This window comes from Nicotiana tabacum, chromosome 13 (assembly GCF_000715075.1).
Source record: "Nicotiana tabacum cultivar K326 chromosome 13, ASM71507v2, whole genome shotgun sequence".
Lineage (NCBI taxonomy): Eukaryota > Viridiplantae > Streptophyta > Magnoliopsida > Solanales > Solanaceae > Nicotiana > Nicotiana tabacum.
In genome coordinates this window covers 103,052,794-103,069,984 of record NC_134092.1, presented here as the reverse complement: position 1 = coordinate 103,069,984, position 17,191 = coordinate 103,052,794, and the positions used below count along the sequence as shown (strand labels likewise).

The 17,191-nt window shown below is 36.9% G+C and overlaps 2 protein-coding genes and 1 non-coding gene across 3 annotated transcripts; 1 reads left to right on the top strand and 2 right to left on the bottom strand.

The window, feature by feature from the left end:
* Positions 1 to 1,751: 1,751 nt before the first annotated feature.
* Positions 1,752 to 6,773, bottom strand: LOC142168279 (uncharacterized). The gene is made up of 3 exons (XM_075228940.1): positions 6,632 to 6,773; positions 6,261 to 6,487; positions 1,752 to 2,144 (listed from the first exon to the last, which is right to left on the bottom strand). The coding sequence occupies exons 1-3, from the start codon at positions 6,771 to 6,773 to the stop codon at positions 1,752 to 1,754; spliced, it is 762 nt and encodes a 253-aa protein (XP_075085041.1).
* Positions 6,774 to 10,144: 3,371 nt separating this feature from the next.
* On the bottom strand, positions 10,145 to 10,217 carry TRNAR-ACG (transfer RNA arginine (anticodon ACG)). Its single transcript has one exon. It is a non-coding gene; the product is annotated as a tRNA-Arg (tRNA).
* A 93-nt stretch (positions 10,218 to 10,310) lies between these two features.
* LOC107815720 (oxidation resistance protein 1) lies at positions 10,311 to 15,853 on the top strand. Its single transcript, XM_016641337.2, has 8 exons — positions 10,311 to 10,750; positions 11,747 to 12,252; positions 12,360 to 12,432; positions 13,087 to 13,167; positions 13,254 to 13,317; positions 14,456 to 14,543; positions 15,078 to 15,162; positions 15,351 to 15,853. The coding sequence occupies exons 1-8, from the start codon at positions 10,577 to 10,579 to the stop codon at positions 15,432 to 15,434; spliced, it is 1,155 nt and encodes a 384-aa protein (XP_016496823.1). The 5' UTR covers positions 10,311 to 10,576; the 3' UTR covers positions 15,435 to 15,853.
* The last annotated feature ends 1,338 nt before the right edge of the window (positions 15,854 to 17,191 follow it).

Here is a 17,191-nt window from a genome sequence, read left to right as displayed (position 1 = left end):
ATGTACAGCTGGCCCCAGCTAGTGTCCGGCTCAGCATTAGTGCACTATAGTGCATCTATCTAATTCCTTTACATTCCTCTCAAACTAGGCGAGATGAAGATATTCTTCCTTCCTAGCTTGGATAGAAGATAATATTGATGAGCAATAGGAAAACTCTTAGTCAAGATGTCAGCATGTTGCTCTGATGATGGCACATAGAGAGTGTCCACCAGACCTTGATGAATCTTCTCCCGAATGAAGTGATAATTAATGTCTATATGTTTAGTCCGCTTGTGGAACACGGGATTAGCAGCAATCTGTATGGAAGACTTGCTGTCACTGTGCATAGGAATAGGCAAATGTAAGGAAACTCCCAATTCTTTGTATAGACCTATGAGCCAAACGATCTCTGCCACAGTGGTTGCAAGACTCATGTATTCAGCGTCAGTTGAGCTTCTATCCTGTAACTGACTTTTTAGTGTTAGGGCAGGAGGCCCAGTCTGCATCACAAAAGGCATGAAGTGTAAGAGAGCTATGAGATGACATAAGGATACCAAGGCCAGGTGCCTGTTTGACATATCTCACTACCCTGATGGTTGCTTCCATGCGAGAGGCTTTAGGAGCATGCATAAATTGGCTCAAACATTGCACAACAAAAGCAATATATGGCCTAGTGATGGTCAAATAAAGCAGTCTACCTATGAGTCTTTGGTAGCTGCTAGGATCCTCTAGTGGTAGATCAGAAGATGAGCCAACATGGGCATCAAATTCACTACTGGTAAGCTTCTGATTCAACTCCACTGGTACACCAAGTGGTCGAGCACCTACTAGCCCCATGTCTGAGATTAATTCCAGAGAATATTTGCGTTGATGCATCAGAATACCTTCATTACTTTTGGCAAATGATATCCCAAAATAATACCTGAGCTCACCTAGATCCTTGATCTTGAAATTGTTTTGCAGAACAACCTTCGTGGCATTAATAAACTCAAGATCATTTTCAGTGATTAGGAGATCATCAACATAAACCAGAATCACCACTAGTTTGTTGCTTGATTTTTTGCTGAGCAAAGAATAGTCCAAATAACTTTGTGTATAGCCAGAAACAGTCAATGCTGAGATCAACTTAATATTCCATTGCCTGGATGCTTGTTTAATCCTACAGATGGACTTGTGTAATCTGCATACTTGATGTTTACCAACTTTAGAACTGAAACCTTGAAGAAGGTCCATGTATACCTCCTCATGTAAATCACCTTGCAAGAAGGTATTGTAGACGTCCATTTGGTGTAAGGTCCAACCTTCGACTGCAACTAAAGAAACAACTGCTCTAATAGTGACCATTTTGATAATATGAGAGAATGTTTCTTGGTAGTCAATTCCCTCCTTTTGATTGTAGCCCTTAGCCACTAACCTTGCTTTAAATCTTTCCACTTCACTATTTGCCTTATACTTAATCTTGTAAACCCATTTATAACATATGCATACTTAATGTTTGCCAACTTTAGGACTGAAACCTTGAGAAAGGTCCATGTATACCTCCTCATGTTCCTCATGTAAATCACCTTGCAAGAAGGCATTGTAGACGTCCATTTGGTGTAAGGTCCAACCTTCAACTGCAGCTAAAGAAATAACTGCTAATAGTGACCATTTTGATAATAGGAGAGAATATTTCTTGGTAGTCAATTCCCTCTTTTTGATTGTAGCCCTTGGCCGCTAACCTTGCTTTAAATCTTTTCACTTCACCTTGCTTTATACTTGATCTTGTAAACCTATTTATACCCTATGCCCTTCTTCCCCTTAGGTAGTGATACAACCTCCCAGATCTTGTTTTCTTCCAATGCTTGTATCTCAACTTTCATTGCCTCTATCCACTTGCTATCTTTGGCAGCCTCCTGATATGATCTGGGCTCATTAATGATGCTATAGACATGTGCCACAAAGTTCTGGTAGGGCCTGGACAGATGATCATAACTAACCATTATTGAAATAGGATAAAGGCATGTGTTTGCCACTGTCTGTCCCTTGCCTTGAGTTACATAGTCCTTGAGCCAGATGGGAGGCTTGCTGACTCTCTCTAATTGCCTGACTGCATTGTGTATGGGCTCAATATCAACAAGTGGCCTGAGAAATGGGAGCTGAAGACTGAACATGTGTATCGTGAGCTGGTGAAAGAGAGTCAGCCATGGGCAAGACTTCCTGATGATGTGCTTGTTGTTCAATGGGATCAGTGATGAGCCTGTCTACCTCCAGCTCAGGTTCCCTCAACACATGTGATTGCTGACATGAGTGAAATAGCAAGTAGTCTGGGCTGGAAGAACAATCTGTCACGACCCAAAATTCACTATAGGTCGTGATGGCGCCCAACGTCGCCGCTAGGCAAGCCAACAGTGAACTACCAACTTAATTATTTATTTTATTATTTTTAAAATCATAAATCTTATTTAGATAGAGAGGTTAGTGCATTAAAATAAATCATAGTTACGCACATTTTAATTAAAATAATAAGTAAAAGCGTATTAATGTAGAACAATCCATAAACAAATTCTAGAACACCCCCAAAACCCGGTGTCATAAGTACTAGAGCATCTACTAGAAGGTACAATAACAATACAACATATGTCTGAAATACACGTTAGACAGAAAAATATAAATAAATTATGATGGAGACTCTGTATGTTGCGAGTCGTAACACAGGATGTATCTCACTGTAAAGTCCCCGCAATAGATGTGCCTTTGCGCCCAGAAGACCACCAAAAATATATACCTGCACAATAAGTGTAGAAGTGTAGCGTGAGTACATAAATCAACGCGTGCCCAGTAAGTATCTAGCCTAACCCCGGAGAAGTAGTGACGAAGGGTCGACATCGATACTTATTAGTGGTCCGATAAATTAAGTGCAGTAAAAAGTAAACAATTATGAGGAATGGTAAATAAACAGTGTAAACAAATATAAGTACGTGGTACGATCCTCATCTGAACAGTAAACACAAGCTCTCAAATATATGTGTGTGTGTGTGTGTGTGTGTGTGTGTGTGTGTGTGTGTGTGTGTGTGTGTGTGTGTGTATATATATATATATATATATATATATATATATATATATATATATATATATATATATATATACACTACACCGTTAGTTCTCCGACAACGGTGCCAAAATTTGATCACGCCCAACTATGCCTTATAAAAAGGACTAAGCGGTCGCTGCAAAAATAATCCAATTCAAGAGTCCGGAGTCGAATCCCACAGAGAACTAAGGTTTAGCTACAAATATTCACTATCACCAAGAAGACAAGCTTGAACAATTCCTAAGTTATAAATATTAAGATTCTTATATCTAACTAATTAACTAATAAACTAAAGCAGTAAATTAACAACTAAAGATACTAAGGGTTGGAGACTAAATTCAGGAGGTCTAGAGTTATGATTTCTCCAATTGTCGGAATCCTTACCGCTATGTTTCCTACAATTTTGCCTATGTATTATCTACTGATCATGAGCACTTTAAGTGCTGTAATTCTCTCTCGAGAAACTACAATAATTTACTAGGCATATTCTCTCGAACTACGCTAGTTGGCTTTATCAAACTGCTCACTATGACCACGCCAAGGCTTTGTTATTTCTAAACCTACCTTTAAACCCGTTGTATTGATTTCTCACATACGTTAGGAGTGACATTGTTCAACGACCACCTAAATATGTATCTTTTCTCAAGAATCACATAATATATAGGCACAGTCAATCGATGGCCATTCAATCAACTGAAATAAGCACGTAGTTGACAAATAGATAAATTCAAAGGTTAAATTATATTAAAACATAACAAGAATTCATCCTCCAAGAGGTTCCATCAAAACTCTAGATAATTAATTAGTTACTCATAATAGTATGTAATACTACAATACTAAAAGTCATAACCAACAACGAAAAGTAGAAAGAAGAAGGGGAAAAACTCGTGGTTAAATCTTCCTCCTTGATCCTAGCGTATTCTTGCCTCCTTGGGTGTTGTCTTACCCTAAAGTGGTGTCTTCCTCCTCAAAATACTATTTTTCATATATATATATATACCAAGTAGGGTCGTGCCTAAATAATTATACCTTCTACTACGCGAAAAAGGACACTTTTCCCGGACAGGACGTGCACGGCCGCACACTTTTCACACTTTCTGCCCCATATGCGCGGTCAGTGCGCGGCCGTGCACTTGCCGTGCAAGTTTTACCCTGTTCTATTAGGAATGTGAAAAAACGTAAAACATGAAAGTTGTATCCCTTTGAATTAGCGTTCCAACCATATATTGTGGAGCCCAAATGGAGTTTTGGTCTAAATGTTATGTACATTTTACTAGATAGTGCGCAATATGCCTGCTCGATTCTTCGTTCGTTCTAAACTGTTATCCGTTGATCTCCGAACATGATCCTGGCTTAATTCCTTGGGCTTTTACTCAGACTTCAAAGCTCCAAATTACTTTAATTCATTTCATAACATCTACATAGCTCAAAATCACTCCTACAAGGCATAAAACACCCAATTAGTGCAAAATACTAGCGATTAAAGCTCAAACTCAACTAAAGTGCAGTAAATTAGAGTGTATTAAGCGACTAAAATACGTAATTATAGCCTATCGTCAGAACCTCATCAAAACCACGCAACTGCTAACCTCCTCATCGGAGATAGCCCACCTGTGTAGCCTCGTATTGACCTCCTCCAACGTCATTGCTATAGTTACATCCATCATGAGATCAATTAACCTCCTTGGGCCTACACTGATCCGCCAGCCGTAAAAATCCCTTTATTCATTAACAAGAATTTTTTTTCCAGATCTGGGTTTACCCATAATAACACATAACAGTAAGAATTGAGACGAAGAAGAAGGGGGATAGTGAAGCTGGAGTTCATATTTTCCGTTCAAGCAAAGTACAAATTTTTTTGCGAAAACGCCAAAATTTCGACCAAAGCTATACAGATCCGCCCAACTCGAGGTTGCCGACGTCAAGTTTTTGCCTAAATCTGGAAGTTGCGGCGGATCAGGGGTGGTCGCTGAGTGACCGGCCAATGGGAAGATAAGAGACGGGGATGAGGGATGAGAAACGAGGAGTAGGGGTCGCCGACCAACCTTCATCGGTGATGAAATCCGGCGGGCGGCTGGAATCAAAGGGGATGAGGGCTGCCCTTATTCTCTCAACGAGAGAGAGATGATAGGTGTTGGGCGACTATTTCGAGAGATAAGCCATGTGGGTGGCCGAAAATCGCCAAGCGGAGAGAGCTTTCATGAGAGACGGTTGCCCTCTTAGAAAGTGAGAGATTGAAAATGAAAATTCAGTATCTGATGGTCCCCCTTTTTGTGTATGTGTGGGTAAAATATAAATGTGGAGTGTGGGGTAGAAAGCTTAGGGATTAAGATTTAGGATAGGATAAAATAATGAGTTTTATCCAACGGGCAAAAGGGGTTTTACCCATGGAGTAAGAAAATGTCATGTCATATCGATTGACATGTCACATCATGATGTTGACGAGACACGAAGTTTGACTAGATTTGATCGGTATTTTAAAATAAATTCTACCGGCTTTCATGTAATTATTAGACTGTGCTTTAAATTAAAAAAATAATTATTTAATTAAAAAAATCATATAGTATTTATTTAACATTGTAACTACTACGATGACGTAGTAATTATTATTTATTTTTTGAAGGACAATAAATTGATATAATATTTAAAATATAGGACAATTATTAATAAATTATTTGAAATTTAGAAAAAAATACACAAAAATTATAGTATTTAAATGATTGTAATAGAATGATAAAAATTTCTATATTTTATAAAAATAGGGATAATTATCAATAAATTGCATTAAAGTCAAATAATATGCAAAAAACTACAATTTTATTATTTTTATTAGAAAGCCCGCAGAAGTTAATTTTAAAATACGGATGGTCAAAATTGAGTGCCACCAAAGGGTAGATGTCCTCATGAAATGTGACATCTCTACTAACAAAAATAGATCTGTTAGTTACATCATATAACTTATACCTTTTTGATTTGCAGCATATCCTAGTAAAACAAATTTTATTGCCTTAGAAAAATATTTATCCTTCTTTATGACATCTGTGGCATAACATAGAGATCATATAACTCTCATGTGCAACAAAGAAGGTGCTTTCCTATAGACAAGCTCATAAGGAGACTTGTTGTCTAATACTACAGATGGCAACCTATTAATAATATACACAGCCCCAATGATTCATTCACCCCATAATCTGATAGCTAAGTGTACCTGAATTCTTATTGCTCTAGCTGTCTCTAACATATGTCTGTGCATTCGCTCAACCATTTCATTTTGTTGTGGAGTGTAAGGGCAAGAGCTTTGATGAACAATTCCATTAGTTTTGAACAAATCACTACAATTGGAGTTGAAGAATTCCGAGCCATTGCCAGACCCGAATACCTTAATTTTCTTATCAAATTGAGTAGCCACCATCATAATAAAATCCTTCAATAAAACTACAACGTCAGATTTAAGACGCAAAAAATAAACTCAAGTCCATCTAGAGTAGTCATCAACCAATGCCAGAAAATACCTCATTCCATTATGTGTTGGCACCTTATAAGGGCTCCATACATCCATATGTAAGAGAGTAAACATACTATCTGCCTTGCTACTACTAATTGGAAATGGAACTCTTGTTTGTCTTGCTAAAGGACATACTTCACAGTGAGTAATACAAAACTTATCACTATTCTCAAAAGTAGTAAATTTCCTAAGAACAGACATGGGAACATGTCCCATTCTCTTATGTCAAAGTTCTGCAGGTATACTGCTTATTGCTGCCAAAGGCTTTATATCTTCAAATTGAACTATCTTATTTTGTGAACACAGAACATACAACCCATCTTCACCTCTACCAATCTCCTTCACCCTCCCAGTGAAGAGATCCTGAAACACACAAAAACCAGGAAAGAATGTGTAACAGTTCAAATCTGTTGTCACTTTTGATACAGACATGAGATTGAACTTAAAAGTCGGCACACACAATATATCTTTGAGGACTTCACCTCCTGTCAATGAGCAATTTCCAATTACACTTGCTGAATCAATAGTTGGAAGTTGCACCTATCTAGAATTTGCAACTACAGGATTTGTGACTGATACACCAGTGTTCAATATGGATTTATCACCAACCATGTGGTTAGTTGCCCCAGAATCCACATTCCATTTCAAGTTAGTTAATGCAGAAAATAAAGGTTTACCTGCCAAATTTACACTTGCACCAGACATGTTTGCCTTCTTTAACATGGTTAAGATTTGACTGTATTGTTCCTTAGTAAAGAATGGTGCTACTGGTGTATTCATGTGAACAACTGACTACTGACCATAATCTCCCCATGCATTCACCAAGTTGACCTTCCTTTTCCTTTTGAAATCAGCTGTGGCCTTTGTTCTTACAAACCTCACATTTCATCAGCTTGAAGCAATTTTTCCTGTTGTGTCCTTTCATGTTACAATAGTCACAATACATATTGTAATTTTTTCTATTCCTCTGTCTTACTCATGTGCCTCCTTTTGCTGTGAATAAAGTTGTTGGTTCAGTGTCATTTTCTCCCAAATTTAGCATTCCAGAAGTAGCTTTCTGACTCTCATCTTGCACTAGCATAGCATATGCTTGATTTACACTAGGAGTTGGTATCATCATAAGGATTTGATTCATTGTTTGACTATAGTAGTCATTAAGTCCCATTAGTAACTGCAGTAAGATGAACCACATACTCTTTAGATTCATCACAATTACAAGAAAGAAAAGCAATAATTGAATCCATTTCGTCCCAAAGGTCTTTCATTTTTGAGTAGTAAACAAAAATATGTAAAACACCTTGTGTTAGTGTACAAATTGCCCGAAGCAAATGATAGATTCTCGTCAGGTTAACTTTGTCAAATCTCTCCTGAAGGTCATTCTAGACATGAAATGCATTTGAACTATAGAGAATTCCGCTGAGTAAATTTGCTCTTACATTGCTGGTAAGCCACGAAATCACCATTGCATTACAGCGATCCCACTATTTCACCAGATCTCCTCTGTAATCTTCTCGTCGCACTGAGCCATCTATGAAACCAAGATTGTTCTTCACTAGTAAAGCTACTTTCATGGCTCGACTCCACAACGAGTAGTTTCTCCATTCCGACCAGCTGAATTCCGATCTGAACGGCTCCAGAAGTGTCGCCGACACCAATGAATAAAGGATAATTGTGGTCAATCACCATCGAGCTACCACCAGTGACTCTGCTTGAAGTATCACTCATGTTTTCAGTAATTGTGTCCTCAATCGCCATTGGATTCGAAAAATTAGGGTTTGCTTGCTACACTATCTCTAAATTCCTCGTTTTTCACTGTCAGTTCTGTGAAAAATCCCTCAATTCAGTAGCTAGTTAGCTCTGATACCATGTTAAGTTGGCTGATTCTCAGCCATGATCGAAGAGATTAAGAGCAGAAGAAGAATGAAGACAGAGCAAGGAGAAATCGATAGCTTCTAGATTGATCTGATCTATATGCAATTACAGAATGAAGCTTAATTCTAAATAGCTACAGTAGCTAACAATATATACAACTTTCTAACCGACTAAATTATCAACCAACTAACTACAATGTACAGCTGGCCCCAGCTAGTGTCCAACTCAGCACTAATGCACTGTAGTGCATCTATCTAGTTCCTTTACACAAGAAATTTTTAAAAAAAAAATCAATTCTGCAAAAGTTGAAATCTTTATTATATATTTTGTTGGAAAATAGTTTCAACCTCTACTTAGATAACGAGAGTAACAGATTTTCATGGGTTATATAGACTATGGTGATATTATTGTGGAGATTCTATTTTTCTTCCCAGTTATGAAAATTCTATTGACTGGCAAAGGATTTTTGTTCAAGTAACTGCAGTTTTTTCACAATGATTGAAAAGAGCAGTTTGAACATGCATGTTACACAATCAGAAAACTAGCTAGTGAAATGACGTCTTGTCTATTTATTACTCCCTACATTGTACTAGCATGTTGCAAATGGGAAAGTCAGCTTTGACTTAAGTAGCAAAGCACAGAAACTTGACTGGCAATGACTTCAAGCCGTCAAGGGAGATGTTCCTCCTGGCTCATTGAGAAGGGCAAAGCTGAAATTTGGAATTGAGTGACATTGATATTTTTTCCTATGGCAAAGTTGAAATCTGGAGATTAGTACAACCATACTAGTAGGTAAATCATGACATCAAGCTGCTTTTATGTTAACATATAGCGTTCCTGCAAAATTTCAACTGCTTTCTGTCTAGTGAAAGCTTTTCGTGTTTTATGGGTTTCAGGACCAAGGTTTGCAAATTTTTATGTATTAACCAATAAACCGGTGGCGAAGCCACATGGTCATAACTGACCACCCTTCGTCGAAAACTTGCACTATATAAATAGGTAAAATATTACGTTTTAGAGGTATATAACATATACTGAACACCCTTTATCGGAAAAATTAATTACGGCAGCCTAGGAACCTAGCTAGTTCTCAAAGTCAATTGTTTCCATTTGCAGCTGACACATTCTATCTAGTTCAGAATTCCATTAGTTATATCGTTCATCATAAATAATAGAGTAACTAAAGTTGCCTATGTGAGTTTATAAAGCATAACAAGTCCAAACTCCAGATAAAGAAAAGAGTTGTGGTAGGTTGACACAGTTAGCATAGAGCTAATCATAAAATATCCTCTGGAGATTCATATAAGTTAGTTTGGATAGTGCAGTTAATTTATTGAAACAATAGAACAATTGGCATCTGTGTATGCTGACCTAGATGAGCAACAGTAAGTACAAAGGGAAGCGAAGTCTGAATATAAAGAATCATGACAAGTGAAAAATGTTTGAGCAATCAAATCGGCAGGCTAACAAAGAGCTTCTTTTTCAAGAACAATTGTGAAATATCGTGTACAACTTCAAAGATTTGATTGCAAAAAGATCACTATTAGTCATTAGACAATTGTTAAGTAATCAAATTTCACGATAAATATTTCCACTGTTTTTGAGCTCTAATTTGATGACTGCATTGCCAAATTGTTGCATTCAGCTGTGCTTTACTTACGAAATTATTGTAGTGTCTTTGGAAACACTACAAAAATGAAAAAAAGATATATATTCGACTCTGCTGGGGATCGAACCCAGAATCTCTGGTTTCGTAGACCAGCGCCTTATCCATTGGGCCACAGAGTCCTTTGAAAATAGGTTTTGTTAATTTATTTTAAATACTATTTGATATTTTACAGAAACAAAAGCATGGTGAGAAGGTTGATGATTATCCATGTCTAACCACTGATGAGAAAGAAAAGTCCCTTCCAACGCACTCTTTTTCTACTTTCTCCCGTTTTCTCCTAATAATATTCCACCCACTTTCCTTTTTGTTTTTTTTCTTTTTAAAAGAAAATAAAAAGGGTATATTCTGAAGTCTTTTTGCCTTTGAAGGTATTGAAAAATATGGGATATTAGAGCAGCATCACAAACCCAAAAAAGCATAGTGGAATTTCTTGTCATCAAAAGGAGAAATACCAAAGCTTTAATAAATAAGATTAATAATGGGTAGTGAAAACAAAGAAGAGGAAAATCAAGAGAATCTTGTTCAGGAACAGCAGCATAAGAAGAAGAGTTCATTAAGGAGTAAAGCAGCACACTTTGTATCAGATGTTGCCACTGTTATTCTCAACCCCATTTCTGATAAACCCTTAAAGCCCCGTCCACCTCCTCTACCCGTAAGTTTAATTATTTTTGGGATTCTTCAAATTCGAAATTTCATGTGATATTAATTAATGCTTTCTTTTCTGAGGTTAATAATTTTCTTTATTGGTGATAATTTTCAGCTCTTGAATACCCAATTGGAAATTGATCAGCAGTAAAGATTTAGGTTGACTATTGATTGTTGCGTAGTTGTGCTCCGCCTAATTCCTGAGCTACTTTTTTTTTTGGCTAAATTGCAATTTTTTGGAGAAACATTCTGGTTACTGCTTACTACAGTAGTAATTTTAATTTTCACCTATTAACTATTCAATCTGAGATTTATGCTTTGGGTCTGTGTAAAAGATAATCTGGAATCTTTAGCTGAGCTGGGTAATTGCTGAATTTTTTTTTTCTAATCAGAGTTAACTCAAGTGAGCGTTTTCTTTTCTTATATATTCTTGTTGGAGTTTAACTAATATCCACCAACTGTCTTTACACTATCAGGTCACCTTTACCTTGGTAATCTGTCTAATTTTCAAGATTACAAATTCCATCTTTTTATGGAGGGTTATCTGGAAATATTTTTCGAATGACCTGATAGTGTAAGCATTTCTTTATACTGTCAGTATATATAGGTTGAACTCTTTTTGTTGGTTTTCAGAGGGATTCAGTTCAGTTTGCCGCTTGTTGATTTTTCCACCATAAGGTAATCGTTAGGTCGTCTAGGGTTAGAGAAGTACAAGATATGACTAGGATTGCAGCATCATAAGCACTTTTTAGTATTCACTACCTGTTATTTTAGACGAATAATGCAGCGTAGATAACAGTATAAATATTGGGGCATATAATTTGGAATTCAATATGAGTTTAAATGGAGTAACATGGTATAGCCGACCTCCATCTTGTTTGTGACTCGGGCGTATTTGTTGTTGTATAACTTGGTATGCAGTATAGTCACAACGAAGAGGTTTGTAATATTTCCCATGTTAATTTAAAAGAGTATGCTAATACTAATTCTTATGTTTCTTTAGGAAGATGGATCTGATTCAGAGGGAAGTAAGCATGATTCATATGCAGAGGAAGATGCCAAGGATTTAGTTGATGGTCCTGATACATCTTCTTTCACCGCATTTCTATATTCTCTGCTGTCGACCACAGGATCTGATGGTAAGTCTAACATTAGTGGCAAGCAAGACGAGTCAACACCTGAACCTATAATGAAGGAACCTAGCAGAAGAAAAAGTATACTTTCCAGGGGTAAACAGTCCCTCGGTAGAGCGTTTCACGGAGTCGCTAGACTAGGCGGCTTTAGAAATCAGGGTTCTGCAAAGGGCAGTTCTGAGATGGTGTTTGATGATGGAAGTAATTCCAAAGTTGATGATCAGATACCTTTGGAAGATATGAATCAGAAACTTCCTCCGAGCAAACTTCCGGAAACTTCTGAGCCTTCAATGCTCCTCTCTGAGAAGGCTAGAAGCACTCTTTATGCTGCATTGCCGGTGCTTGTGCAGGACAGGAAGTGGGTCTTGTTATACAGGCAGGGGATCATAAGTTGAATTAAATTTGAATTCCTTTCTCAGCAGCATCTATATGTTTATTTTCTCTTCTACTTTCCACTTTAACTTCTCGTTTCTATTTTGCCAGTACATGGAGAAATGGAATATCACTCTCAACGTTATATAGGAGAAGCCTACTCTGGCATGGCATCAGTCTGCTGGTAAGTATGTTAAGAGATATATATTGCTTTTAAAGAATTATGTACCAGGATTAACGTATTGGAAAGTAGTTTTGTTTACATTTTGAACGTGGGTCCTGTTATCTTTTTATGCCCTAAATTATTAGTGTTGCTGTCACAGTCCAAATTATATTTTCAAAAACCAAGTAATCCTTCCAATTTCAGGGAGGTCAGCTAGATTTATATTTTCACTGAAAAGATGAGGTGTGTCCTTGTTTCATAACAAGACCTAAGTAATGCCTCTCTTGGCTGATAAACTCATAATTTGGTAATTTATTCCTTCTGATATTTTTGGAACTCAAGATTTCTGGGTTAGGCGTTATTGTTTTGAAAAATATAAAAGATTGATCATGAGCTGGAAACGCCTCTGAAGTTCGCTGTGTGCCATTTTTGAAGTCAAAGGGCAGTAAAATTTTCACTTTAGTTTTTGATTCTAGCTGGTTGCTCTTTTTGTATGAGTCTGAGCGCTCCATCTCTTTTTGCATTATTGAAGTTAAAATCATTCCTGTGTCTGGTGTCTTTTTCTTTTCTGTCACTGTGAATTGTGGATGTAGTCATTAAGACGTCAGACTTGAGATTATTAAATCTGGTATGAGACGCTAGTTGTGTCTCTCTCATGTCGTCCATATCTTATAGGTTGTGGGGGATCGTAACGGTGCTGTATTTGGTGGCCTAGTTGATGCACCTTTAAGGGCAACAACTAAGAGAAGATATCAGGTAATTCTTAGCTGAAAACTCAAAACATGTCGCTTTGTGTTTGAGTTTCCATTTTTCTTCTTTATTTTGATTGTGGTATTTGGCAGGGTACAAATAATTCATTTGTTTTCTCAAATGTATCTGGCCAACCTGTTATATTTCGACCCACAGGTATCTCTTTTTTCCTTATATTTTTACCAGACATTTCATGTTGGAGAACAAATTTCCATTTTTGGTTTTTGTTTGCTGTCCTGTATAAATTTAATTAATACATTGGGATGGGAGTGGATTGTTCAGCATCTCATTATCTTTTGTTGTTTGTGAAATTGATGATCGAAAGGAGAATCAAAATAGTGGTCCATTTGTGGGAGAGCATGGGGTTGAAACATTTTTAATCCATTGGTTACATGATTTACTGTCATTTGTGATGATGAAAACATAAGCATACAAGCTATGAAATATTGTATTCGTGGTGTATACTAAAGATGTAACAATCTTTTTATTATTTTCCAGAAATTAGTCATATTTTTCTCTACGAAACCACGACTGTCCCAATCCTGGCATGAGTCGCATGACTGGAACGAGAGGATAGGGGATAATAATCCCGTGGAAAAATGTGGGATCATTTATCCCGCGTTGGTTGAGTTTTTTATTTCGGTACAAGTAATCCCGGGATTTTTTGTACCACAATTGTGGTATTATTTTTATACCACACTTTATGTGGGATAACAATCTCGGGATTACTGATACCCAGAGACAAACCAAAAAATGACACTCTTCTCGAGAACTCTTCTCTCTAAGTCTTTTAAGAAAGCCAAGGTTAAAATTGGAGATAAAAGTTTATCCAAGTCTATCTAGTGTAGTATGACATGATATATATTATACCCGCATATACCATTTTTAGTCCAACGATCCAAATAAGAAAAGGTGAGCCCGCACCCCGGGGGGTGTGATGTAGACAACCTACCCTAATGTAAATATTAGTGGCTGCTTTCACGGCTCGAACCCGTGACCTATAAGGTCACACAGAGACAACTTAATGTTGGTCCAAATTATTTATTGGATATACTTTTAATGATCCAAATATCTACCAATAAAAGTATATCCAATAAATAATCCTGTCATGATTTAATTTAAACCCCGTATTATAATCTCAGTATAACTTGTTCACAAACCAAACGATCCCGAACTGTTTCTGTTTTTGACTCTTATTGTTCATTTCCTTTTGCTTTTTATGGATATGTTTCAGCCTTAGGACTGTTTAGAATTCAAATCAATTCTAATGAAACTGATACTGGTGCCTAAGTAGGTGTCAATCGCTATTTCACTGTCTGCTCCACCGAGTATTTGGCTTTGGGAGGTGGTGGTCATTTTGCTCTCTACTTAGATGGGGATCTGTAAGATTTCTTTCTCCTTTCTTTTGCTCCTGATTTCATTGCTTTATGTTTTTTAATAAGTAAAGATGAAATCTAATAAATGGTGTAACAACACTAAGATAGTGCGTTGCAAATTGTGCAAGGCCCCCATCATATCTAATATGGAACTATATCTTTAACAAAAGCCAGGTTGCACCAAAAAAGCTAGCCAAAAGATTGTGTTGGCTATGTATGTTTCAACTTATTGAATCTACTGTTGAATTATGTTTGTATGACTTTTCACCACTTCTCACTTAGTATCATAATGTCCTCCAATAAAGGGAGAAAAAAGAGGATTATCGAATGCCCCACAGCCTCTTGGGAGTTATCTTCTTTGTCCATCCAAATTTTTGTTGTCATGTCAAAATTTGAAATATTAACCTTCTCAATGAACTTAAGGTGGAAACTATCATCATCATCGTCATGAACCTCACCTTTTTGACTTAATATATTTACTATGAAATCAAATCTGATGATTCCAACTTATTTGGGATTAATTCAAGTCGACTTTTTCAGGCTAACAGGTTCAAGTGCAACATCAGAAACGTATGGAAATTCTTGTTTGGCACACACTGAAGACTTTGAAGTTAAGGAAGTTGAGGTAGACTCACAACTGTATCTCTGTGTGTGTTTGTGTTTGCATACGTGTGCGGGTTGTGGCCTGCCTTGTCTCTGTCTGTATATGTAAATGCATGTGTGTGTCAGCCTGTCACAGGGCAGTTTGTTTGCACTTAGCTATATGAAATTTAACTTTAAGAGTGCAATATACATTTATCATGTGCCATGCAGTTATGGGGCTTTGTATATGCTTCCAAGTACGAAGAGATGGTTTCCCTTTTGCGAACGGAGGCACCTGGAATTTGCCGCTGGTAAATACCGCTTTTCAGATGCTTGCCCTTCAAGTGTAAATGATCGCGTCTGTTGGATGCCTGTGCTTGAGCACCATGTGGAATGCAGGATAGTTTTTGTACATATTTTGTCACATGTTAAGCAACAATGTTACACTTGTATAGATGTGTTTCCTAACATGTACAGCGAACCAGTTTGATAAAATGCTCTTCTCTTCTTATTTGCTATGGCAAATAAGAATGAATATGAGAGCCAACTGAAAATATCCCTTAAACTGTTCTCCAGTAACTGAGGCTAATGTGCTGTGATTAGAGGCGAAGTCATGATTATGATTTGAAGTTTATAGGCTTGAGATTCTAGTTCTTTTTAAGTTATGGGTTCCAAACTAATATTTTGTACATATTCAATGAATTTCTCAAGACAAATAAAGGGTTTGGATCAAAGCTACTGGTTATACCGAACCTATAATCTACACACTAGCTCTGCCCTTGCTGATGCTGCAGAAGAATTTTTCTTTACGGAATTTAAGATGTAAGTTAGACTTGTTTGAGCAGGTGCTTGGTGTTGTCTATTTACATCCGAAGAGTCGGAATCTTTGACAGTATGATATTATGATATTTCGTAGTGACAAAACCAGGTCCTGGTGTTGGGTCAAATTAAACCTCTCAAGCCATATTCTCAAGTGTTGTGTATTGAGGCAACCCCCTGAAGCAATTCCTACTTGAATGTGTACTCATTAAGCTAATTAATTTGGTATCTTGAAGTCTTTTGCTACAGTTTTGGCTATGTTCGATCAACCATTGATCCTACTGATGAGTTAAATGTATTATTACAAGTGTTCATTGCAAGTACACCTAAACCAATTCAATGCGGATTCTAATGGGACGAAACTTGGCCATTTTCTGTAGCCAACTGAAATTCTTAACCATCCGAGGGAAAAACATTTGAATGGTGAACAAGAACGTTACATATTTATTTTACATGAGTTGTACAAGGTCGTTAATAATAGATAACTTCTCAAGATGCAATATAATTCTACTTATCGATTTGATGCATGGATGTGGGAATAAGTATATTTATTTATGTTCCATCATTTAAAATTTTGGGCATGGTATTTGAGAATGTGAAGGAATTCGGAGAAGCGGTAACCAAGTATTGCGGTAAAGAAGGGAATTCAGCTAGATAATCCCAATGAGCCACATAGGGTGAGAGTTAAATGCAAGGTAAAGAAGGGAATTCAGCTAGATAAGGATCCCAATGAGCCACATAGGGTGAGAGTTAAATGCAAAACTGGTTGTCCTTGGATGTTGTTTGCTAGCAAAGAAGGTAGGAGTACAAACTTTACAATCAAGACTTACAATCCAAGTCACAAATACAATAAAATTATTTATAACTATCTATGTAATTCATAATATTTGTTAAAGCATTTCAGAGACAGAATTACCTCACAACCTAGAATTAAAGATTGAAAAATTCAGGAAATAGCAAGGAAAAAGTTTGATTTATATGTTGGTAAGGATATTTGTTTGAAGGCAAAAAAAACTTGTGTTGAAGGAAATAATAAGGGATCATGTTGCTTAGTTTGCTAGGTTTCTGGACTATAGGGATGTGCTACTCAAAATAAATTCTAGTAGCACATGTGTAGTGAAATTGACAGAGACAGATGATGGGCAGAAACAGTTTTTCAGTTTCTATATTTGTTTTGCAGCTATGAAGAAGGGGTTCATGGAGGGCCGTATATGTATAGGGTTAGATGGATGTTTATTGAATGGTATTTGTAA